The following is a 27,107-nucleotide window of genomic DNA, read 5'->3' on the forward strand; positions in this document are numbered from 1 at the left end:
TAGGAACGCATCCCCCGCGTTAAGTGGAATCTTACTGTATACACAAATTTAGACACAACCCATTTCAGATCTGTCATTCACTCAACAAATGAAGCAATTTCTGTCAATTAACTGGTAAAGTTTACGGGTTGTACGACCGGACCAAAATTTGTCAGAATTGATGTCTACAAAACTATCGCTTTGCTCGTAAACCTCGATTTTAAATGTATCCGCCATTTTTTCAACAAATTTCCCGTGAGTCAATGCACCATCTTACTGTATATATATAATGCCAAAACTCAAAGCTGAAATTTTTGGGATTGTGTGTGTGTGTGTGTGTGTGTGCGCGCGCGCATATAATATAGTGGGTGATCAGTTAATGAACAAATCAGATAACAAACATTGTCGTGAAAGATTTTTATGTTCAGATAATAAACACCTAACAAAACACAAGAAGTGACGTAAAATAATGAATACCGATTGGTCTTCCCTTGTCTTCAGACAACAATTCAAAACTTTTCGGAGTGTGGGAGACGTCAATGCTCAACCCAGTATATACTGATTGGATAGTATTCCTCTGAACTTTGAAATTCTCCCTTGTAATTCCAGCCTTTTATTTTTTTGACAGAAACAATTCTTTTATAGTATTCGCGAGACTGCTGGGCGGGCACTCGTTAAGTTTTGCATCTGTTTTTATTTTTGAAAGGTGAGAGCATAATAGCAAAGTTAGAGAGTGGGCAGATGTCGTCTGATGTTGCTGGGCAGTATGGCTTGAACAGGTCTACAGTAGGCTGCAGTTCAATCTTATCTAAGAAAGATACTGTATAATAAGAAGACTCAAGCAGATTTAGTAGTAACAGAAATCATATCTGAGAAGTAAAGAACATTGAAGAGCTCATAATGGAACCTGAAACTGATCTGATGACAGAAGAACACCAAGAAACTCAGCAAGATATGTTTTCTTCTGAAAAAGAAGATTAATGCTGATATCTGATATTAAACATCTTTTGAAGAAGTGGGAGAATGTCAGAATGACAGTCTTAGAATGGCATTTAAACCAGGTTGAGATTAATAGTCTTAGGGATCTCTACAATTACAATGCTATTAATTACTTCTGAAAAATCCTGAAAAAGAGAGAAAAGCAAATCGACATTAGACAGATTCTTTAACCCCCACAAACAATTTGGATAGTGAACAGTCTTGGAATGGATTATGTTTGTTAACTGATCATCCACTGTATGTATGTATGTATGTATGTATGTATGTATGTATGTATGTATGTAACACATACACGCAACCCCAAAAATCATTTCAGCTTTGAGTTTTGGCATTATAGTTTTTAACACTAATGAAAAACAACTATGCTAGTACTTTCAATGTTGCATTAATGTTTTCTTCAGGCAATATAGAATTTATTGAAAATATTATATTACTAAGGACACCATGCAACTGTCATATCAAGACAGAATTGATTTGGTATTAGAGATAAACATTAGGCACCATCTCTTGCTAAATTTAATAGTAATTTATTTATTAATTCTGGAAGGAAAGAATTGGCCTAAAGTACAACTTGAATTTGTAACTTCCACTTACCGCGCAGTCAGGTCGCCAGTTATGCTACCTGGATCTTTAACTGATCTTTTATTCTATTGATTTGAGCTATTTAGATATAACCACACTCAGTTACTTACAAATATAAGTTTATGACCAACTATTGGACAAGAACGATTATCCAATATTTCTATTATTTCAATAGATACAATATTGTTAAAAATATTAATTATGATGGTGTAATTAATGAATTTGCTGAAATGAAAGCCAGAAAAATTCAATTAAAATAAATCTTATTAAAAATCTATTGTAATGTATTTGTTTTATTATTTTCCCAAAACCAAATAAATTAAGGGGCCTAAATGCAAATTCTTGCACATGGCACAGGAATGGCTAGTTACAACTCTGGCTACAAGTATGATGACCTAAGTTTGCTTTTCTGTGAGAATGAACTAAAGCAGACCATCTTCTATCTATCTATATAAATAAAAATGTAATGTTCGTTTGTTCCTACCGATTTTTTTGAAATTTTGACACAATGTTGTATTTGAATACACACGTTTTTATCTAAATATATAAAATTGCTTGTCCTGACTGACTGGCTCACTCACTGATTCATCATTGCCCAGAGCAGACAGTTAACCTAAGAGGTGAAATTTGATAGACAGTTAGGGTAAGCCATGGGAATGCACACTAAGAAGGGATTTGTCAAAATTCCCCCGCAGGGGGGAGAGGCGGGAGGATTAAGGCTTAACTGGAAGAACGTCTTCTACTGTAATATTTTAGATGCAATTTTTTGTTTCTTACTGCATTTTACTAGGGTACACCATGGAAATGCACACTAAGAAGGGATTTTTCGAAATTCCCCTGCAGGCGGGAGAGGGAGAGGATTTAGTCTTCATCGAGTACTTAGGTGTATTAAATTAATAACATTTCAGACATTGTTATAAATATTTTTATCTATTTTGATTTTAAAAATGTTCGAACCATTTTAAATTTGAATTTGTTATTGCATATTGATTCGATTATATAACGATTGTAAACGTTCCAGAAAATTGATCAAATTGAAAACAGTTTGATTCTCGGCAATTCTCATCATTCTCAGCGGTAGGTGTTATATAACAATTACTATGGTTGTTGAAATACTGAATATAAATGGGGTTTGCTTGCAAAATCCGCCGGGCAAAGCCGCGAGTAACAGCTAGTATAATATACGTGTCGAAATTCCTCCCACTGGGGGGAGATGGTTAGGATTAAGGCTTACCGTGAAGAACTTGGCTTCTATTATACTATTTTAGATGCGGTTTTTTGCGTTTTTGGTTGCATTTTAATAGGGTACGTCAAGAGAATGTACACTAAGAAGGGATTTTTCGAAAAATTCACCCCCCCTTGGGGAAAGTGTTATACATTTATAATACACATTTTGAGCCACAACAAGGCATGGCAGTGTCTGCTAGTGCATGATACAACATACTATTACTCTATCTACTTATTTTACTACTAGCAATTTGTCTAGTAGAAAAAGCTAACATTGTAAACCTATTATTGTGATAAAAAGAATGAAGATTGAAAAGTTAAAAGTGCCACAAATTTTGTTAACAATCTGCAAATTTCTCACCTTTGCATTCCAAAATTAGTTTTTCCTAGCTATCAAGTCAGCCTCATCTATACTCTAAGGTTGGCAAGTATGATGTTGCTAATCAAATAGTGCCAAATTATCTCAGGCTATATTTTGTTAAACCATAGAGGAGCATGGGTATAATGCTGTTTTCAGTCATTCATGCATCTTATTTGCTTCCAGTAGACCTGGAAGCAAATACAATGCATGAAACTGATAAATGGTAACATACATGCATAGTAAGCAGAAATTATAGGTTTGAGTCCCATTTTTCTTCAAGAAAATTATTTTAGAATAAATGTTCATTTATAATTTCCAATTTATAAAAGATAGAAAGTTAAGCAAAATAACTGCCCATCTTTTTACCAAATTACTTGCTATCTTTTATTATTTGTTAGTCAAAATGTTAAACCAGTATAATCTGATGTTTGAACAATAGAGGGTGGGGCAGAAAGGACAGACGTTTTTTAAAAAAATCACATCTGTAATTGTTACTACAAAAAGATATTTGTTGGAAGATGTGAGTTTGTATTGAAATAGCATTTTACAGAATCAAGTGTGGAAAACAACATCTTCCATGTGGTGTACATTATCAGTGATGGCATTTCTGGAGGCAATTTTGGCGACTTCCACGTGAATAGCTTCCTTCAGTTCTTGCAAAGAACGAGCTTATGCTCGTATACACGTGCCTTGAGGTGTCACCACAAGAAATAATTGCACATGGATAGGTTGGGTGAACAAGGAGGCCAATGAATGTCACTGAACCTGGAAATGAGGTGACCAGGGAAGAGACGACAAATAACATCAATTGATGCCTTAGCTGTGTGGACTGTCACCCCAACCTGTTGAAACCACACACATCAGATGGGAATGCATTTCCATCATATGCAAGGATGTGGAAACTAAAAAAAACAACTACAGCTTTATTGGATATCACAATATTCCTGGACAAAATTAATAGTTTGGACAGTGAGTCGATTTCCGGACTGTCCGAGTGGTAACACTAATTACAGTATAGCCTTTACTAGCTTAAGAATTTCACATTTCGTTTGGTGTGTTTATCAAATAAATTATCTGTGATTTTTTTTGTTTTCTGCAAATCAAATTTGTATTCCAGATTAGTTCATTCCATGCTAGAAGAAAAGATGATGATGATTCACACTCCTTAACAATGTATATTGTACAATTTTCTTTGAACATAGAATATTTGAGTATTTTTTTCAGCATGGAACGCATTATTGTATTTTACATTAATTTATATGGGAAAATTGTTTAATTTAACGAATGTTTCGCATTACAAGTAAAGATTCTGGAATGAATTATGCTCGTTAAGTGAGGTTCCACTGTATTAGACAATATTCAAAGATTAGCAGTTCAAATCCATCAGATAATAGCTGCATTTTTACATTCATCAATGATTTGAATGTGATATTAATATTGCTCATTTCATACTCCAAATTATTTTAGATAACAATCAGTACAAAAGAAGATTTATGTACAATTACAACAGCTTAAAATTTGAATGGTATTCATTAGCATTTAAAGTTGTCGTAATAAGGCTCTTTTTTTAAATATATTTTATTGTAAAATTTTCTTCCTTCATTCTTCTGTATAAAATGGAACTGATGATTAGACAATATTAAGCTAGTTTTGGAGGTTTCCCTCCAAAACTAGCTATGAGTTCTCATTTAATGGTGTATGTGCCATTTCTTTTCATTATTTTTTTTTTAAAGTTATTTAATTTACTTACATTATATGTTTATCAATTCAACCAGTTTCATTTTGAGAACATTTACAACTCAACATCAAATAATATATTTTATGCTATGCTTTAAATGCTTTAATGAAGCAAAAACAACAAACATGAAAAATTCAGGTAATCCCAAGCTAATTCAAATCATCAGGAATCATTGTCTGGAATAAAATCTGATAAAACAGTTCTCGGTAAACAAACATGGTTCTGCTAAGTTCATAAAATGTAACCAATTTGATTTATTAAGTTGACTATGTAAATTTTTAAATATTATTCTATACGCATAATCACACAATTTTTATTTATATTCATGAATAATATAGTATTTAATTTCTAGTATTGTATGTTCAAACTACTATTAAATGTTATTTTTCAAAAATAAACTTTTAATTTAGTAATCTTGCTTGAAGTATACCATAAATGGTCAGATCATAGTAACAGGAAGCATTGTCAAATTCAGAAGACAGAGGGGGCATAAGTTCTCTAAACACAAATTTAAAATATATTTTGTCATATTTTATTTCTAAAATGTTATTTTATATCTATGTACAGTATGGGTATAAAAGTTTTGTGATTATCTACAAAAATTTATGTACAGCCCCTTTCCAAATGGCCTTTTAAGATGGGAGCCAGATATACCACTGACTGGAAGCAATGAAAAAATAAAAAAAATGAAAAATTACTTTTTAATGATATAGAATTTGGGATCCATATAATGAAATATTCAAATTCTATAAAAAAAATTTCTATTAATTATAATAGAATAAGAAATTTTCTTTAATTATAATGGCCATTATAATTAAAGAAAGATGGCCATTATACATGGTCAAAAATGTTCATTCTGTTAACAAACATTCCATTTTTTTTTTTTAATCAGATTTATGGTTTTTGGTATTAATTTTTGTAGTTATATCCAGTTTTGATCTTTTCATTTTAATGAAATATGAAAAAACATTAACTTAACACAAAAATTAAGTTATCAAAGACAAAAAAATAAAAGTCTGGCACTTTCAAGTCAATGTTTATTGTCAGGAACTAGTTTGAAAATTCTGATGTCACAGAAGCAAAGAATGATATCTCCAAAATGATATATCAATATCACTTTTACATCATATTAATGTTAAAATTTACAAAACAATCTTTGCTAAATTTAATGACATTTTCATACTTTATTAAGAGCAATTTCTACTTTACAATGTTTTCAAGTAGTTTTGTGAGTTTTCTCAATGTCAAATTTTAAAACTATGATCATTCATTATTTCAAAATGTAAGCAAATATTTAAATTTTTACATCAAGTAATAAAAAAATTTGTAAAATAAATTTAATGGAAATTACTGTTTTACAAGTTTGCAAATTCAATACAAAACAAAACCACTAATTTTTTTTTAAATATTCATTGAAAGTTTTTCCTGTATTATTAATCTGGAAATGTTTTATTAATAAATTTGCCAATTTTATGAATATTTTAAACATGTATGTGCTACACTGTCATTTTATATTGGACTCTCTCTTCTTGTCACATGTAAAACATTAATGCTATTCTCTAAATGTAAATTTTAAAAACTTGTTTACGTCAATTTGACATGGATGAACAGCTAGATTTATCAATTTTTCTTAATAAAATATTGTCAATTTATTTAAAAATTTCTAAACTAATTTAACTGAAACAAAGTAAGATTATAAATCTAAATGGAAAATAACTAAATTAGTGTAGTATTTAATTGCTATTTAACTATATTGATACAAACAATGAAAGCAGAATCAACATTATTTCAATTAAATCATATGAAAACACTTCAGTGTTAAATGATTTACACTGTTAGAATTATAGTAAAATTATTTCATCTGATGTATAAAGAATAAAAATTTAATTACTACATATATATAGTAATGCTCAATGAGCAATTTTACAATTACAATATAAAATTTATAATTATAAATCAAAATTATATAAATTAATTTTGATTTATAATCACACACACACACAATCTATAATTTATATACATATACAATTACCAAAACTTCAAAATAATATATATATAATGATAATAGCAATAATGTGAATGAAACAAAATGACAGAGCATGACAAATCAACACTAAAGCTATTTTAAGAAATTACCTGGATATTACATAACAAAAGCTTCCTAACAATATAATTGCATGAACTCTCCACAATTTTTTTAAGATAAAATATGAAATGAGATAGAAAAGTTGCTTAATGGTTACATAAAAAAATTAATTACATGACTTGTTATTCCCATTACTATTAACAGCACAAGCAATTATACTGATTGGATTTGAAGTTTTATTATTAATGTTATTCTATAATTTGACATATTAGTTAAAAGATAAATTCAAAATTAAATGATATAAACAAATTCTATTTTAAAAATGTCAAAAACTACCAAAATTTATCATGCTAAATTTAGGCTTATTAAGTAAATTAATGATTAGATCATTTAAATTAGACTAGAAAATTTAATTTATTATTAGTCATTTCATGCACTATTCTTTTACATAAACATATCTCAAGTATTACTCAAATAAAAAAGTCTAGTTTTTATCATGGATAAAAACATTTTGAGACTTAAGCATATCATAAGAATCTAATCAAATAAATCACTTTAAAGAACTAAAGATGTGTTCTCAGCAATGTTTCAATCTGTTAGTTCCAAATTCCACCTTTCAAATTCAAGTGAACATTCTAAAACTTCAGATAATGTTTTAGAATGTTTTTGTTATGTTGTGCACAGAAACAACATGAAAGTAACAAATTCAAGGATTCTTGTATCTTGCTTTTGATCAGGTGTTAAGAGGAAAAGGTCCAAGAATCTATAGTTATTACAGCTTTTATCATCCAATGTAAGAGTCAGACCCAAGTGGCACCCTTGACTCCTTGAGATTGCACATTCAAAATGGGATTGGTAATAATAGCTATTACCAACTCTTCCATACTTGTTCTTGCTTGTATACCATCTGTTTCTAGAAGTACAACCTTGGCTTCTTGCCATTCAATGTAACCTGCTTATAAAATATGAAATATTCTGCCAATGTTGTTGTTACTTTGCACCTATGTCTTGTCTGTCCACCATTCTGGTCTTCTAAGAGTGACAGATATTCCTTATGTAGCAAATGGGAGACTTCTAGTCTAGTCACTATTCTAGTCTAGTCTTCCGTTCTAGTCACTGGAATTTTATAAATTATTTTTCATTTCATTTTTTGATGAAGAATTATACAGTTGGTGGCCTTAACCTAACAATCTAAATATCTTTCTTTAAAGTATTTGTGCATGATTTTTATAGTATCAATCAGTGTGATCCTTGGTGCTTTATCATAATTAGAACATCTTAGGTTAATTCAGGTGTTTGGAGGTTGTCAAGTGTTCTCTCTATTGAATTATTGATGTTTCAGAAAAGTTTGAAGATAGACTACTAGTATATTTGTGACACCTTTCTAATGTATTCCAGTTCTTCTTTTGTGGAAGAATATCTATATGCTCTCTCCTTATCAATGAATGAAAAGCTGCTATTTTGTATTTAAACTGATCTTGAGAAAACCAATGAATACGGTCAAACTGAATATGGTTTTCTATACATGGCTACATTGATTTTGTCATATAATACCATTATACAACTAAATAAAGATGAAATACCGCCAAGTGTTGAAATAGAAACACACCTTGTGTTAGTGAATCAAAAAATAATACCATTATGTTAAAAAAGCTGTGAACAGGTATGTGTTATATTAATAGACATGTGCCTGTTCAATTCAAGCATTATTCCTACCTCATTTTGGTTAAGTCTATCAATAATTTCTCGAGTATACATTAGGATCCTTTCATACTACTAACATGTCATCTACATATCTATAAATCACTGTAATGGGTCCTCTGAATGCTTGTACAACACTCGTTTCCATAAAAGTAAAGCAAAGTTCTGCAAAGTCCCCAGGAACCAAGGATCAAATGAGCATCCATCCTGGTTGTAAACAAAACTTCCCACTGAATGTGAAAAAAGATGAATAGATAACTATATGAACAAATCTATATACTCTTGTTTCTCTGGTTCTTCCTTCATATAGCAGTTAATACATAAATTGCCTGTAATTTTAAGGACAGAAATAAGTTCTTATAATCCATCGTGGTGAACATCTTACAGATCAAGAGGTCAATTTTTCAGTTTCTCCACTATCTAAGAGTTGTTAACTATATATGGGTTCCTACATAAATGAGTTAAGTAGGGCAACTAATCATTCTTTCATGAATGAATCATTTTTATTATAGGTGAGAAGCATTTCTCAATAACAGGTTGAATTGGCCATGTGGATTTAAAAGTCTTTGTAAATTCAAATAATTTGGATGCCAGTTGTTTAGTTGTTAATCAAAACAAAAATATTACAAGGAAAATTATTTGTATATCAATTGGTTTGACCTTTCTAAATAACTTAACAGTATACTCCTTGTCCAATTCCACAGCTCACTGACAAGTGATGTAAATACAAATCCATTTCCAGTGATTGTAACAAAACAGTCTCCCATTTGACTACATAAGGGAGTATCTGTCATTCTCTGAAGAGAAGATATAAGAAAAGGCAAAGTAATTTCAACATAGAATACCTTATATCCAATAAGCAGGTTACATTGAATGACAAGAACCAAGGTTGTGCATTCTGAAAATGGACAGCATACAAGCAAGAACAGTGGAAGAGTTTATAATAGCTATACCACCAATCCCATTTGGAATGTGTAATCTAAGGGAACGACCTGAACCCCTGGGGTCTGGCTTTTACATGATAAAGAAGTTATGACAATATTAAGGGAGAAAGGTCCAAGAATCTGTAATACTATCAAAAACAAGAGACAAGAATTAATCCTTAAACTTACCATCAGCTATTTTTATTTATTACTACTAAAATAAAAATAAAACTATGGTTATTATTTTTATACCATTTCTGTGAATGACAAAACATTTTAGAATGTTCACTTAAATTTGAAAGATGGAATTTGGAATTAACAGATTGAATGCTACTGAGTGCATCTTTTATTCTGTAAATGATTTGGTTGGACATTGATGGCAAAATTCTTAAAAGTCTCAAAAAACATTTTTATGCATTATAAAAAACTGGACTCCTTTATTTTAGTAGTACTTCAGTATGTTTAAGAATTAATTTAATTAAAAACTTTTCTATACATGTAGAAACATTTGCCTCGAATGTAATTCAAATCCAACAACTCTTCCCTAATAAGACAGAATGCTGCTAGTTATGCCTTATGATTATAATTTAAGCTAATTAAGTTAACTGGAGAAATTTTAACCTTGTGAATTTCAAACATGTTTTTGGCAATTAACTCTAAAGTGAAAGTCCAGATATTTAAAAAATATTGTTTCATGTTTAATTTTATACCACTTGCAAATGAACTCAAATCAGAATCATATTTAATGTCATAGGAAAATAAAAGCTCAAACAGCCAATCTACTTGCTACGAAAACTGTAATTATAAAAAAAATCAACTCTTTAAAATAGAAAATATTTTGAAAATTTTTAGGTTAAGTAAAAACTACTTATGTTTGTATATACAAAAAGCCTCATTTTGAAGAACATGTCTATGTAAGGAGAAAAACTTTACTACAGTACAGTAGACCCTCAATTTGATGGACTAATTGGGAAAGGGACGACTGTCTGCTATTGCAAAAAGTACATTAAATCAAACATATCTTAGAAACATTAATTAAAAAAACAATGTACAGAATGAATTAAAATGCTGTTATAATGTATAAGAATGAATAAATTGTTACATATATTTAGTAGTTTATACTCATTGACCCAACTTTAGTGAGCTCTTAGTCACAAAAACAATTCTAAACTTTTAAGACAAATTTTTTGTCCATTAAATCCAAAGTCCTTTAAATCAAGTTTAATTATTAGTTATGCTTAATTTCAAAATTAAGTTCAAAATAACTATTTTACTCATCAACTTTCTTACTCAAAGAAAGCCACAAATTTAAAACATCACCAATTATAATTTAATGATTTATTAATAAAAGTAATTTATAATAAAAATAAATAAACAACACTGTAAATTAACTGAGTTAATTGAAAATAAGTAGATCTATATACTATATTTATATATAAGCATTTATTTATAATATGAAGTCAATATGAGTATTCACTCAATGCGTAAAAATTATTTTATATATCCTCCCCTAGATATATATACATAAGCTTCAGTTAAATAATCTTCACGATAAGAACAATTAATGCTTCCTTTTAATTTTGAAGCCCAATACAATAATCAGATGCTATCCAAATCACTCATCAATTATTCAAAAATTTGATTTATCAGAGATCTAATTATATTTTAAAAGGAGAATAAGTAATATCTAACACAAACTATAATCATTTAATTACTTTATAACTGGATTTAAAAATATATGCCAACAATTTTTAATGTGAATATAATTGTCTATTAATGTTTTAATTGAAGCCATTTGTTACAATTAATGTTATATATTTTGTAATTCAGAGGTCTAGGTTCTTATTTAGCTAACAATTATTAAGCAAAATATTTTATTTTTTTTTCAAGATTATTAATTTCATAATATTTTCAGGTGAAATGTATTGCTGGTTATTTTTCCTGCAGAACAATTGAAAGCATTAAGAAATATATAAGTTACTTTGTGCTTTAAACAACTAAATTATGATTTTAATCTATATCATTCTTAGTTTAAATAAAATTTCCAATTTTCATCAAAGAGAGAAAAAGAAAATGGTTAATAAGTATCCAGTTACAATTACTATGTAAACGATATCAGCATCATATTTCATTTATTTATGTTTGGAGAAAACAGATTTAAAAAGTTTTTATTTTTGTAACTTAATTTGTGTTATCATGTATTATTTCATTTAAGAATAAAATGAATAAGTTCACATACTCATTCCAGTGTAAATTTCTAGATCATCTCAATCCATCTAAGACCAAACTTTACAAGAATTTACAAGATTAGGTATAAGACAAGGATTTACAATTATGTGAAATAAAGATTTCACATAATCATTAAGCATGAAAGATATAATGGTACATACTATAACAATCTACAAATTGAATGACAAAGACAAGAATGGTTTTGCTTTATATTCAGTGCAGAGTTTGGATATGAATAAACAGTAGAATGATTCAATTTTTAATCTAAAACAAGCAATGTTTTCAAAAAAAATAAAATACATATCACATATTCACTAAGAACCATCTAGAAGACAAAGATGCTCCTGCATAATTTTATGCCCAAGTTGTCAAATAGCACATGCAAAGTGATTCTGATATTAATCAATATTTAATATAAACAGACTTTCAACTGTAGCTACATTCTGTAACTCTCAGATAAATATTGAAATTATTTAAAATCTAAATTAAAATTAGACTAATAAAGTTTTGATTTTTCATATTTCCTAATCAAAAAAAATGTATTGAAAGATTTCTAATTTTCAATTATCTAGTAATCTGTAAAAATATTCTAGTAATGAAAGTGAGAGTTTGGATTTTAAGTTCTATATTTAGAACTATTTCTATTTGATGGTAAAATTATCAAATAAAAAACTGTTTCTGTATCTGTTTAAAAACTATTTTTGAACCAAATGCAATTCATCTTTGGCTTGCATGTAAATGTTTGCTGAAACAATAATAAATATAAGGCAATATCTTACAACAAGAGGAAACCAATTTCAGTTCCAAAAATGTTTCCAACAAATACAGGAACCATGTTTTTACACACAAATTCGTAAGTTATTGGGTTATTTCCTAATACAAAGAGTAAAGGCAATCATTTGGACAATTTTTACTCTTAACTTAAATATCAATAATGATCAAAATTATATCAAAGCCACAAATAAATCAAATTCTGAATGACGAACATTTATGTATCAAAATTTTGAATTCTTTAAAATCTTAAAAAGAAAAATATGAATGTCTAAAAGTTAATTAATACAAACAAGCAACAGTGCCGGGAATTTAAAACTTAAGATACAGTCAATCTCCCTAAGCAAATTGAAATTCCAAAAAAAAAAAAAAATTCAAACGAAATACCACTTTATAACAAATATAAAAAAGAAACAAGAACTAATAATTGTTATAAAACTACATTCAATATTTATATTATAAAAGTGCTTTTCTACATTTATAACACTACATCAATTTGCAAATATCAAAGAAAAAAAGTGAGATTATATTCTTTAGGAAAATAATAATAATAATAATCTATAATTGTGCAATTTATAATTACAATATAACAAGTAGCTATTTAAATACTGTAATCCGGGAGACTCGGGCACAAATGTTTCCAAACAAAATAACCAGAATAATGCAACGGGAGGACCATCATATTTTAAGTACAGTACAGATAACCATCACAAGAACGAGCTTCAACAGTAAATTAATGAACACTGCAAAAGCGAAGCGGAGTCAACAGTTTGTTTATAAACAACGGGTTCAAAATTTCTATTATAAATAACCGATAGAGGATAAACGAGCGCAAATACAAATTAGGAAGAGAATCGGAAAGATTCTGCACCCGTAAATGCATTCATACCCAAGGGTGAATCGCGTAAAACCCGTCTCGAATCGGCGAAGGATCTCGGAAAATCTTGGAAATTTGTCCGGTCAATACATTCGGTCCATCGTTTCCTTTTCGACTAAACACACCTCGTTCGGACACCTCTTCACCCCGCGTGAGAATAAAAACAACGAAATTTACGTACGTAATCGCGACTTCCTAGACATTTTGGTTACCACAATTTTTCCCGCGAACATTCGCGTACGAAAAAACCGGGCGGCCTCGGAACACGCACCACCACGGTGAGACCCCCCTTTTTTTGGCAATAAATGGCGCGACGAATACGAGACTCGGAGCGGGGATACCGGGTTCGATTGCGGAAGGGTCGAGGGGCCGTTTCCGGTGCGGAGGCGTAGCGGGTGGGAGACGAGTCAAGATGGATCCCGAACGTCACCGGGAGACGGAGATCGAAGGGGGAAAGAAAAGAAAAGCGCGGAACGGGGGAAGACGGATCCGGCGCGGTCGATGACGGTTACGTAAGTCTGTACTCACCTTGGAATGCGGCGGATCGCCTTCGTTGAGCGACTGAGTGCGGAGTTTATGGGTCAGGTATCTGAGCATCTCAGAGCGGCGGTCCGGGTGCGGGCGCTGCTCCGCCGTCTCGTCCTCTCGGCCGCCTCTCCACCGCTCCGTCGGCTAGCGGGCCGCGGCCCACGCCGGCCCCGAAACCGGAGACGGGCCCTTCGGTGTCATGGCCGAGACAAAGAACCGTGATGGCGCGCGCTTCTCACACTTCCCTCATCCCTACGCCGACTCGCCCGACGATACTCTCGCTGTCAGCTGAATCTCGCCGGACTCTCCCACTTCTGTCGGGGTGGAGCGCCCTCTGCACGGGCGTCCGACTTCCGTCGTCTCGGGTGGGAGGCACCTTTCCCGCTTCCGGTCCGGCCTCTCCTCCTCCGGTTTAGCTCCGCCCCGGCTCGGAAGTGGTTCCGTCCGCGCGGAATGTCTCTCTCTTTTTTCTTTTCTGCCCGCTATTTACGTCGGAAAGTCGGCCGATACCCGGATGAACTTCTCGGAAAGCCTCTTTCTTTCGGCGGGAAAGACGCCCCGCCTCCGCGCCTACGTCCAGCTCGAGGTCGTTTACCCCTTTTTACGTCGGCGCGGCGGCTCCTTCCGCCGATTTTTCGAAAAATTCGCCAACCGCTCCACCGGAAGTCGGTACGCCGCGCTTCCCGCCCTAGCTATTTCGCTTCCGGTATGCGCCACCTATCGCCCTTCCGGCCACATCCGATCTGCCGTGTATGCTGCATCTTTTTTTTTTTCCTACGTGTTCGCCTCCCCTTTCTTTTCATTCCTGTCGTAGACTCCGTCCGCTTCTCGAGTCGATAATTTGTAAAAAAGGAGCTTTGAATCGTCGCGAGTGCGATCGTTTAGATTCCTCTTACGCGATATTATTGAAATTGCGGATTTATCGGTTTCTATGGCCGAACCTACTCCCGGACGTACTGTAGGTACTAAATGAATGGGCGGAAAATGATTCGATATAATGAATTTCACGTAAGTTCGCTATTTAGGATTTCGGGTTTTGCAATGTGTTCGGTAAGGACGGAACCATGCATTTATTCGTTAATTACTTGCGCTCGAGCCAATTCTAATAACCACGTGGGAAAGCTTTACGTCATTCATTTATACACTACATGGACCATTATATATTGCGAGTTGTATTGATTGTATACATTATAAAATTATAAATAAGTTTTAAAATAATAAGGCATAACCAATGATATTAATGCACGGAATTAAAAAAATTAACAATTTGTTTTATGATTGTAAAAGTAGTTATTGAATGATATTCACTATTGAAGGTTGCATCCCCACACAAATCTGTGTGGAACCTGTTCTCTACATTAATTAATACAAGAATATTTTTAAATTTGTAGTTGAAGAACAGATAAATAATGGGATCTAGAATCAAATTTACAAAATATTTCCCATATTATTACAATAAATGACAGAAAATTGAAGATGGAGTGCACAGACTTTCTAGAAAATATACAAATACATTGGTAATTGTTATGTTTTATTATCTGTTTGTCCAACTACAAATACAATTTAAATCTATTTGAGTGTAATGGATAATTAATATATTAATTAAATACTGATGGAAATAATTATAATATATTCAAAATTTATTTAATTTTTGTATTTGTAATAGGAACAGATTTGTAAATAAATACCGTATTTAAATATTATTGTCTCCTAGATGCTGCATTTCATGGTTGGAGAATTGTGAGGCAAAGCCTATGTCCTAAGATACTGAAAGTGAAGGATGGTAAAACAAAAATAGAACAAATGGGGCATAATTGGAATTTGATTGTATTTTGAGTTGATGTAGTATTGATTTAAGGTTAACTATGAATAATTGGTAAAGATCTAGAAATATTGTGTCGATGACAAACTTGTTCGGAAAACTTTTGTTATGCCAAAACATTTTCAGAAAAGTCCGTCTTTTCATTCTTAGTGATCTATACAAAATACCTCTGAAGATGAGAAGAATCTAAAAAACGCTTTGGCAAAATTAGACTTTGCTCTGTAACTAATGGTTGTTTTGTTAGTGAAATTTTATTTTTATTTTACAAAGTGTACAATGAGCAATGGGTTAAAAAACTTTCTCTCAGTGTACCAATGAAAAATACCTCCCCAAAAAAAAACATTAAAATTATATTACATATAAAACTTTTTTGCATTGTTGCTTAAATTTACAATAATAATAAAACAGCAACTTTCCGATATTCTTGACATGGTATTTTATGACATGGAAGTATTTATTTCTCTGTTTAGAAATCTCAATTATATTATAATATAATTGAGATTTCTAAACAATTAAAATTAAACTAAAAAAATTATAATATAGAAGCAAAGAAAAATATTTCTTTGCTTCTATATTATAATTTTTTCACGGCATTTAACAAATTATCATTTAAAGTGTGATGATTTAAGAAAAAATGTCTAAGAGAAAAAATTATTTGTATGTCATTTAGAAGATCCTTAACAGCTTACACAATCTTTTCTGTTCTGATTTTGTCAAATATTTTATGGAAATTTAGAATCATAGCTTATTGAAAGAATTTTATATAAGCAAAAGATTTGTTTTTTAATTTTGTCATTGTTTTATAAAATTGAAAATCATAGACATTCTTGATTATTAAATGTCTGAGTAAAGATTATTACAAATATAGTTAAGACTTCAAAGTTTTATGCTGAGAAGTAGTTTTAGTTTAGTTTGTGGATTATGAAGCAAAGTTGTACCAACAAAACTGATTTGAGAAGTCACATATTTATATCCAAAGTATATTTATGTGTCAGAAGACAGATGTTTGCTGAGATTTGTTAAGTTAGTCATAATATGTAAAACAATGAAAACTTAAAATCTTTACAAAATTATTTATAGAAAAATTCATCCCTACTTAAAATGATATAATGAAATGATGAAATTTGTTAATGGAATTTACAAGATGGGTTTTGCATTACTTTGAAAATCTCAAAATTCTGTTAGACGTTAAGAATTTTTAACTTTAAATAGATACATATTCACATTTTCATTTTAATGAAGTTTATAAATTATGAACAATTTTAGTACTACATGAAACTTTTTCATATATATTTTCAAAGAAAATACTATTAGATACTGTATGGAGAATTGACTTAATGTGCTGCTATAGTTTCAAGGGGCTTATCTACTACATTAACCAGACTGCCCATACTTGTATTTATTTGTAGTTATCTTGTATGCATGGATGCAGATTAGATGCTGATTTGATTTTAAAAATTTTGCAAAAATTTAGAAATCACATTATTCATCATTGTTTATTATATATTATGCATGTATAATACATGCATAATGTAAATTTTGTTTGTATTACACATGCATGATTTACAGTTTCAAAACTATCTTTTACTTTATAAGTTATGCTTAAAATCGATGTTATGTTTATACTCTATAACTTTAAATATAAGATCTTTGTAAAAAGATGTCTTAAAATAAATATTGAAAATATTTTCAGTGAAGTGAATGAAAGGTTAGTTGCTTGAAATGAATTTGTTTTAATAATTTGAACTTGAAATATTTTCAAAATTAGGTATGTATCACTTAACCTTTCTGCAGTGGGTTAGTCAGGTATGGTGCTATCCCTATGTAGTGGAGAATAAATGTGGGAAATTTTTTAAGTATTTTCCCATGCGTTTTTTCTCATTACCGTTTCAGAAAAAGATTTTGCAAGCAGTTATGTCTAGTAAAGAAAAGTCTTTTTTTATTGTTATGTAATTCCTTTTTTATGTGAATTTTTTTTTGCGGTAGTTTTTGAAGATATCTGCAAAATTCTTTTGTGGGTATAGCCGTAGGTCACCATTGCCACACAGTCGCTCTTGATGGATATATCCGTTGGTCATTTCTGAGTGGTTAAAGATGTTCCACTTAACAACAGACTACATAATGGAGTTGAAAATTTGTGCCCACTTCTATCTTTTGCATGTTTAAATTTGTTTAGATACATAAATACTTATCATTGTGTTACATATAACCTATATGAGTAGTAGACTATGTCATATAAGGTTTACCTGAGTACAGTACATTACAATATTAGCTTAACAACATATTTCTCAAAATGTATTCCTGTTATTAAGTGGTGCATTTGTAAAATATTTTAAGAACATTACTATTAGCTGTTGTGTTTAAACATGTTTTATATTTATTATGTAATATTAGTTAAAATTGCTTTGAACTCAAAACTTGGCAGAAAATGTTTTCAAATTTTATGAATTTTGTGTTTCTTGAATAATTTTTATTAAATTTTTTTCTTTTTTTACAGTGGATAAATAATGAAAAAAAATAGTTGTAATATATTTAACTGAAAATCAGCATTTTATTACTAATACAAAAACTAAATTATCTAATTATTAGATGGGAATTTGATAACTGATAATGAATTTGAACCATTGACTTTTGGGACTTAATATTTTGAAATTGCTACTTTCTATTACAAGCCATTTATTTTTAATTTGGTTGTTAAAATTTACTATATACTGTATATAAAAGACATTTTCCTATATACTCTATAATTGTTAGGTTTTATATAAAAGATTATTCTTGAACTTTTTAAATTTAACTTTACTCTTTATTGGAGAATTTCATATTGCAGTTAACAAATCACCTACTTTGTTCCTAGTGCTTTTCAGCTTTCCTTGGCTCCTCTTTGGAAGCAAAAAATATTTAGTATAATAATAATGTAACTATATATGTGTAAATTTTGCAGTACTTTCTCTGGATCTAATCACACTAGGAGGACTGTATTAGAAGTATTTTATTGTCCCCATTTTTGCCAAAAAATACTTCTAATACAGTTAATTGTTTTCCTTGTGTGATTAGATTCAGAAAAAGTATTGAAAAATTTACACATATATACAGTACTTACATTATTATTATACTAATATAATACAGGATCTTAGTACTTATTGATAAAAGAATACATCTTTAAATCCATTAAAATTTTTTATAAGATATTTTTAATAGAATTTGTAAATTCGTTTTAAGATAATTAAAATTTATACTATAAATTCTGACATCAACATTAATAAATTTTAATTTATTTTATAGTATTGTCTCATCTCTTGTACAATTAATTTTTTCTATTTTATAATAATAAATAATTTTGTAATGTTTTATAGGTTCTTTGTTTATTCTTTTACATATAGTATTTTACCTAATTAAACAAAATTTCAGCTGTGATTAATTATCAAATTTCTCTCTCAGAATTAGAAAGTGATCATTTAGAAAATTGCACAATATGATTCTCTTTAATTTCTTTCAATAAACAAAGATTTCAAGTTAATGGTCAAAATCACTGTGCTTGAGCTGTGCTACAATAAGCTTTGTGCTAATTTGCACAATAATGTAATGAAATCAATGATGTTTGTATGATTGATTTATATGATATGAAGAGATACTACTACTACTACTACTACTACTACTACTACTACTACTAGTAGTAGTAGTAAAAGAAACAAATTGTTTTCACATAAAAATTTTATTTAAAAAAGAATATTATAGTAGTAAACATCGTCACAATGCCAGGCTGCAATTTTTAATCATATTTATAATTTATTTAATTTAAAATATATACTCTACCTCAAGTTAGTAGTGGCTTGCCCCCATACATCATACTTTTCCTTTAACAATAGAGTTGTGCTGGTCATCTAACACCTTTCAGGGAAAAAAAATTTGAATTGAAATAATATGACTTCTGGTTTCCATTGGAAATTCTTATACAGTTAATTGAGGCCTCCTGCTCCTAAGGTTTCTATATCTGGTCTCATCTTTCGTCTGTCTAACTCCATTCTTGAGATTAAGGGAATACGGACAGATGGAAGACAGTGGGAATTAATTTGGATAATGATATGAAGAAAAAATTTTTGAAAAAACAACTGGAAATAAAGGTAAATTTTTATTATTTAATTTTTTTCTTTATAATGTTATCCAAATAATCAAATTTACTTTTGTTTCCAGTTGTTTTTTTCAAAAACTTTTTGATTAACTATCTTCAAGTTTTTTCTCTTGCATGTAAGTTTTAAAAAGATATATTCCTTCAAATATTACAGTTATATAATAACTAAATTAACAAAAAAAATAAGATATTATACATGAAAATAAAACATAATGATATATTTAAATCACAAAAAATAATGTTATTTTATTAACATTTTAATATAAATTTTGTTTGAGGTGTAGTTGTGTATATGTGTTTATATACTGTACTGTACATATGAAGTAAATGAGACATCAGATAAAATATATATGTTTACAATTTTATCATTGTCATAATTTTTACAGGTTTCCAACCTGGTCACTAGCATTACCCAAAGAACTGGATAGTCAGTTAAGGCATTAGCCTAATGGTCTGGAGACCTGATAGACTGATCTCTCCTGGATTTGATCCAGGTGAGCAACCTTGAGAAGTTTTGAATTTGCCTGTCATAGGAAATGCGCCCTATTCCTCATCACCCAATTATACCCAATTGTTGGTTTGGCTGAATTCATAATGATCATAATTAAAAACAGGCCTTTTGCTGCCCACAGGACAGAGTCAATGGAACAATTTATTTGAGGGGTTGAGAAATTATTAATGGTCAAATTTTATTAAAATAATGCATACAACTTTGAATTTTGATTTATGTTCAATAAAATTATATTAATTCCTATTTGATTATTTATTTCATCCTGTAGGTAATTTATTCTTATTCTGTATTAGTTTAGAAATAGATTGGCAAATTAAATCTAATTTTGGAAAGAGTTGACAAAGAAAAAGGCTTTCATTTATCATTACCCATTATTGCCCAATTTACTTTTACTTTACCCTCAGGTTTACTTTTAGACCTTTGGGGGTAGTACTACAGCCTTGCAGCCAGGGCTGTGGAGTCGCGTAAAAATCTACCGACTCCGACTCCGGCTCTTCCTTACCAATCCGACTCCGACTCCACAGCCCTGCCAGGGTTGTAGAGTCGCGTAAAAATCTACCAACTCTGACTCCAACTTTTCCTTACCATCCGACTCCAACTCCGGCTAAAACACCAAAACTCCACGACTCCGACTCCGACTCCATAGCCCTGCTTGCAGCATAAAAACTGCATGCCAGCATCAAACATAGAGGGTACTATGATCATATGTACACTGTTTAGAATCTCTTTTCCAAGGTATCATCCAAGTACTCTATTCCAGACCATCATCATCTGATTTTCTCCAACTTCTACAAGTGTGATACATCAGTCCAAATCATTGTGTGTCCAATTATATCAAGAATTCCAATTGGTAGAAATGGAAATTGAAGCAGAAATATGAATTAATTAAAAATGTTTTTTGCAATCAGTTTCATATAATACTAAGTTTCTTCTGTAAAATTCTTTCATTCTTTTTAAAAAATGATATTCCTTCACAATCTGTTCAATGGTACGGTAGAGCCTCGATTATCCGACTCAATTGGGGACTGGGGTTGGTCGGATAACCGAAAAGTATGAAAAAATCCATTATTAGTGTAGTATATTATTATATCCCATGTAATTAGTATATTAGTATATCGCTATTAACCTACTTCGCGTTGAATTTTCATCGATGTTAAGCCTAACAAAAATTTTTTAAAATAATAATCGTCGCTATTGTATCGTTAAAAATTAGAAAATTAAACCTCGTTTAAATACTGGTTCCCTTTCATGGTCGAATGAGTGTTGCCAGCTAAAACACGTAAAAATAATATTAAAGTAGCCAAGACATAGCCAAATATTGTAGCACCACATCACTAGCAGACATTTGAAATTTGCCGACTAGGACGGTCAGTTAACCGAGGTGTCGGTTAATTGGGGGTCGGATAATCGAGGCTCTACTGTATAACTATATTCAATGGTGTTCAATCATCCACTCCTGTTGTTATAAATTTTGCCCTATTCGGTACCTTACATTAAAGTAATTAACGTTATGGATATTCATAACAAACCATAAGGTGTGCTAGCTAAATTCTTATTATATGTCATTTCTGGTATGCATACCATTAGTGTAGAGATTGCAAACTTGTAGGACACATCAAAGAATCTATAATCAGTAGCATAACTAAAACAGATATTAGGAGAGGCCAAATTCGAATGTACAAATGTTCACCTCTGTACCACAAAGGATATGGGCAGTAACATTGTGGATAAAAAGTTTACTCTTAGATGTTTATGCATTGTATTACATATTGTATAAACACCTAAGAGTAAACTGTTATAGCTGTGTATAAATGAATTTGTTACATTGAATTTTTTTATATTCTTTATTTATTTGTAAAAGTAGAAAGCCTGGCACCTCCTAGTTATTCTACTATCTTTAACAGTTACCATATTTACTCGCATATAAGACAAGGTTTTTATTCATTTATCACAGCTTCAAATTCCTAGGTCGTCCTATACGTGAGCAAAAGATTGTGTTTTTGCAAATAATTTTTGTGAACCATGTATTTGCAACTTTTACCGGATGCTTACTCTCTTATATTTAAAGACATGAGTATTTTATCTAGTCGTTTGTAAATAGTCTAAACTTCAAGTTTGAATCGTTCTTGTATATTGTCAGAAGTAAAGATGAATAGCAATAGGAAAAGCAAAGCTTTTGAATTGAATTTCAGATTGAAATTCCAAAATCACACAGGAGCACAATTTAAGTTTTAATCCATTCCCACGTGAAAACATGATTATTCGGAAATCAGAATTTGGAGAAACCCAGAAGTGTAATTGACGGAGAGTGAATTCAACTGTTAAGAATTGGCAAAAAAAATGTTCCCTATTGTCCAGCTTTACTTGAACAAATTATGTTGTCAATTTTTCAAGATTTTTCCTTAAAGTTTTTAAAATGCTAGTAATTTTTGCAGGACAATGTGTGCATTTATGATCATTTGATATTTTACTTGTGATTAAACAAAATAAAATTAGAATTGTACTAACAAATCTAATTTTTCTTTATTTTGATCTTTAAAGTCACACCTCATCCTATACATGAAGTCATTGTATATTCAAGTAAATACGGTATATATACAGTATGTATAAGTCAAACTGTTGTGTTTTTCACTGTAAACTAGGAGCTGTTCATAAATTATGTCCTCATTTTCCTAGAAATTTTTACTCCCCCCTCTTGTCCAGTTTGTCCAAGTTTCTGTAATGCACTCCCCTCTTCAGATGTCCAACAAAACTCAACCCCTCTTAAAATATTTATCACTTTATGAATTATAGATACCATAAGTAGAAAGAATTACATCCAAATTGTTAACATTGCAACCTTTCTAGTAATTTATAAGTATTTTCCATAATGCTCAATCATGTTTTCTTTATAGAAATGTAACTTAGGAAGTAGAGCAGGGCATTTTGCATAGGTTACCCCTTTCATATGTCCATTTTCCTTGGCTTTGTTTAAATTTTTAATAAAATTTAATTTACATTTGTATACATAAATAACATTTAGATGATAATGAGGTAATGTACAGATATTGTACGTATAGAATTGTAATATAAATAAAAGTAGTATATTTATTTTTGGCCTATTAATAGTGTAGGTTTTGAATTTAAAAGATAAAAAAAACTTGTCATTACAATGTATTGCTGATTTGCTAATGTATAAAAATGAAAACCTGCCCTACCCTCACAACCAGCTCAAGAGAGATATTTTGAAAAAAAAAAAAATATACAAACTCTCCTTAAAAAAAACACAAGAAATTTTGAAATAAATATAATAAAATTTAATGATAAATAGCCACTGAAGCTCCCTCCCCTCCCTTGTCCAACTTATCAAATTAGCATTCACTCTAGATTCTAGAGTGAATGTCATTTTGGTAATTATATAATCTAATTCTATCTGGTAAGATAATTTTGGTAATTCTAGAGTCTAGAAGGAGGTCCCTCCTTCCAGAGTTGACATCATTTATGGACAGCTTCCTATCATAAAATGGAAAGAGTTTTGATTACAGTATATTGAATTTACTTCTGAAATATGCTTTGCTATAAAAAATTTCATACTTTTAGAGCTTTACATCTAAAACTTTGAAGCTACTTAATCTGAAGAATATAACGTGTTTTTCATACAATTTGATACGTGTGCTAACTATCCTCAATTGAGTATATTCAACCATGCTATACTTCATGCAGTGAAAGAGTAGACATGAATAGCTTGATCCAGAAGGGTCTAAGTCAGATGAAAGAAATGGAAGGAGACACATGGTTCACAGTAATAAAATCTGTAAAAAAACAAAACAGCTGAGAGATCGGATCCTTCAGCTCAAGGTGATTCATGTCTACTCTTTCCCATGTGGACTATAATTATGTACAAAATTTACCAGTGATTTAATTATCATTACTGAAAATTTGCCGGTAACGCCAGTGATGTAACTCAATGATCGGCAATTTTTGTAACTATGGTGAAGAACCGACCATAAAAATTCACATAGTTATATAAACACCATCCAGAGCAAGCCTCTTTAACCTTTTGTTCTTTTTGAAAAAATGAAATATGTAGAATGTTTCTTCTATCTCATGGGTTCTTAATCTTTTTCGTTCTATGGAAGCTAAAGTTATGATTTAACTTCAGCTTTATAATTTATAGTTAAACTTTAGTTAAAATATATTATATTATTATTATGTTGGGTTTAGTGAGTTATACTTGGTTGACACCGGTGGTTGTGTACTATGCCAGACCAGAGTCAAGGCATAGCAACCAAAACAAAACTAAAATTAAATAAGTGTGTCTGTGTCTGTATTCAAGAATTTCCTAACAATATGGCACATATTCAATATAGTGGTCTTCTGTAATGTGATGTATGTGTTTCTATTCAATTGTAATGTTCCCAGGCTTTTGTGTAGTGTGTGTTTGTATCACAACTGTAAAGGAGAGAGCAACAGGTACAATAAGCACCCTATCCATCCTCCACAGATGCCTTATTTCCTGGGTGAGTTCTGTGTACTTGCTAATTTTTTCAGTGAATGTGTTTTATATATTGTGAGTGTTTGGAATGGATATGTCTATAATGTATGTGATTTTATTGTTTGTCAATGAGTATGATGTATGGTCTGTTGTGATAAATTGTTTTATCCATGATTATGGCTCTGTTGTAGTACATTTTGTGCGTGTTGTCTTCCAGTACTATCTATGGAATGTATTTGTAGTATGGTTTGTGGATGTCTAATAATTTGTGTTTGTTTGCAAGCTCTTGGTGTATTATATTTGTTACTTGATTATGTGTAAATAATCAATCTGTGCAAAGAGATTGCAACCAGAAGTGATGTGTTATATAGTTTCTGGCTTATTATTATTATTATTTAATGTGTGAAGAAAGAATCATTATGGTTTTTATTTTCAGTTGTTATAAGTGTTGAAAATCCCGATTCTCAAAGATATATTTTTTAAATGGAAGCAATGCTTCCATAGCTCATTTTACAAGATGACTTAAGCTTTTCTTAGGGAACACCAGAATTCTTCAGGGCTTTTTGAGTTAAACACCAACTGTAGTAAGTCTCTTTGCCTTAAGATCAATAAGTTCATCTTTGGTTAAGTCAGCATCTGCCATACAGTTAATATCAGAAAGAAAAGGATTACAGATTCATGGTTCGATTTTCATGCCAATTTTGGAGAAATGCAACAACTGTATGATATAAAAATAGCTGTTGTTTCTATTGGTGATAACATATACAGCTAATACTACCATCATTTATTGCACACATTCATAAGTTAAGGAAATGTTAGATTTCAGTAGAAGTTTAGGGAGAACAAAGGTAATGAACTAATTTTTCCAATTTAAGCACACGGACCCCTGGTTAAGAACCTGTTCTATATGAATGTCTGTGAATTGTCTGTTCAAGTATCACATGAGAATGGCCGAACCAATTTCTACAAAATTTTGTACGTATATTCGTGATAGTTCTGGGAAGGATATTGATTACTATCAATTTCCAAAATATTCGATTTTATCACTTAAGGAGGACCTTATATGGAAAATTGGCCCCTATTTAGGTGTAATAAACATGAAGAGAACTCAGAAAACTCTGCATGGCCAGCCTGTTGATGAAATGCAAACCCATGACCAGTTACAAATGTTCCATGATGTTATCCACTTGGCCACTGGTGATCCAGCGAATTCCTAGAATTTCTTTTGATGTAAAATTTTTTGGTCAAATCTGTAAATCAACATACAATGCTTATGGGTATATGTTTTTACGTGCATGTGTATTTTTAAATGATTACATTATCTTTACTTAATATATATTCTAGAGCCAACCTGAGTACTTCATCTATCAATATATTATTAAGACATTTTCCCAAGCCTTTTCCTTCAAAAATGTTTTAACAAAGGGTTTTACTGTAATATGATGATGGCAATAATATTAAGTTCTATGACAACTGTGTTGAATATCTTCAAGAAAGAGGAGAGCAATTTAAACATATAAGTAACTTCAGCTGTGTTGCTTTGAAAGAAACACTGACTTGGGAAAACATCGAAACAAGCCTACCCCAAGTCATATTTAAATTTCCACATCTGGCTGTCAATGACAATGAGTTATTTGAAGAGATTACTCATGTTTCCAAGTTTGCTTCCACAGAAAAGACTTGTGAGTGGAAGGCCAAGAAGTCAACCATCATAGATTGATAGGTAGAAATATTTAAACATTTCACAGCAAATTGTGCTATATAAAGAAGTTTTAAAGATTGTCCCGCCTCCCACAAACCAATGCTGCAAGTGAAAGCATATTTCTACAGTGGACAACCAAGAAAACATAGCTCAGAGTTGAAACATTAAAAAAGCATGCTGATGGTCAAGTGTAAATTTGGTTACAAGTCCTGCCAGAAAGTTTACAAGATGCTGCTGAAGGAATACGCCATGTTATGAAAAAAACCCACTGTGGCATTCCACTTTACAGTTCTCTTAACCTTTCAAACTCAGTTTCTCAATTTGAAATGAGAATGTTTATATAAAATAATTCACAAGAAGATGATAATCATTATAAAAATGCAAAGTTTATTTAACCACATATTTCTTGAATGGATTAAAATTCTGAAAAATTTATTTTAATAATTACTTGCATGTATAAAAATAGAT

At 30.7% G+C, this 27,107-nt stretch overlaps 1 protein-coding gene and 1 long non-coding RNA gene across 2 annotated transcripts in view; one reads left to right on the plus strand and one right to left on the minus strand.

The window, feature by feature from the left end:
• Positions 1 to 14,648, minus strand: part of LOC111640876 — a 50,682-nt gene extending 36,034 nt beyond the window's left edge. The window contains exon 1 of the mRNA XM_023386956.1: positions 14,002 to 14,648. Coding sequence (XP_023242724.1) covers positions 14,002 to 14,070 — 69 coding nt within the window. The 5' untranslated portion in view covers positions 14,071 to 14,648. The remainder of the gene's footprint in view (positions 1 to 14,001) is intronic.
• A 5,042-nt stretch (positions 14,649 to 19,690) lies between these two features.
• On the plus strand, positions 19,691 to 21,531 carry LOC111640877. Its single transcript, XR_002759328.1, has 3 exons — positions 19,691 to 19,944; positions 20,015 to 20,068; positions 20,339 to 21,531. It is a non-coding gene; the product is annotated as an uncharacterized LOC111640877 (long non-coding RNA).
• Positions 21,532 to 27,107: the final 5,576 nt, after the last annotated feature.

The sequence above is a fragment of the Centruroides sculpturatus genome, unplaced genomic scaffold (genome assembly GCF_000671375.1).
Source record: "Centruroides sculpturatus isolate CEXI.00-Female unplaced genomic scaffold, Cexi_2.0 scaffold1508, whole genome shotgun sequence".
Classification (NCBI taxonomy): Eukaryota; Metazoa; Arthropoda; class Arachnida; order Scorpiones; family Buthidae; genus Centruroides; species Centruroides sculpturatus.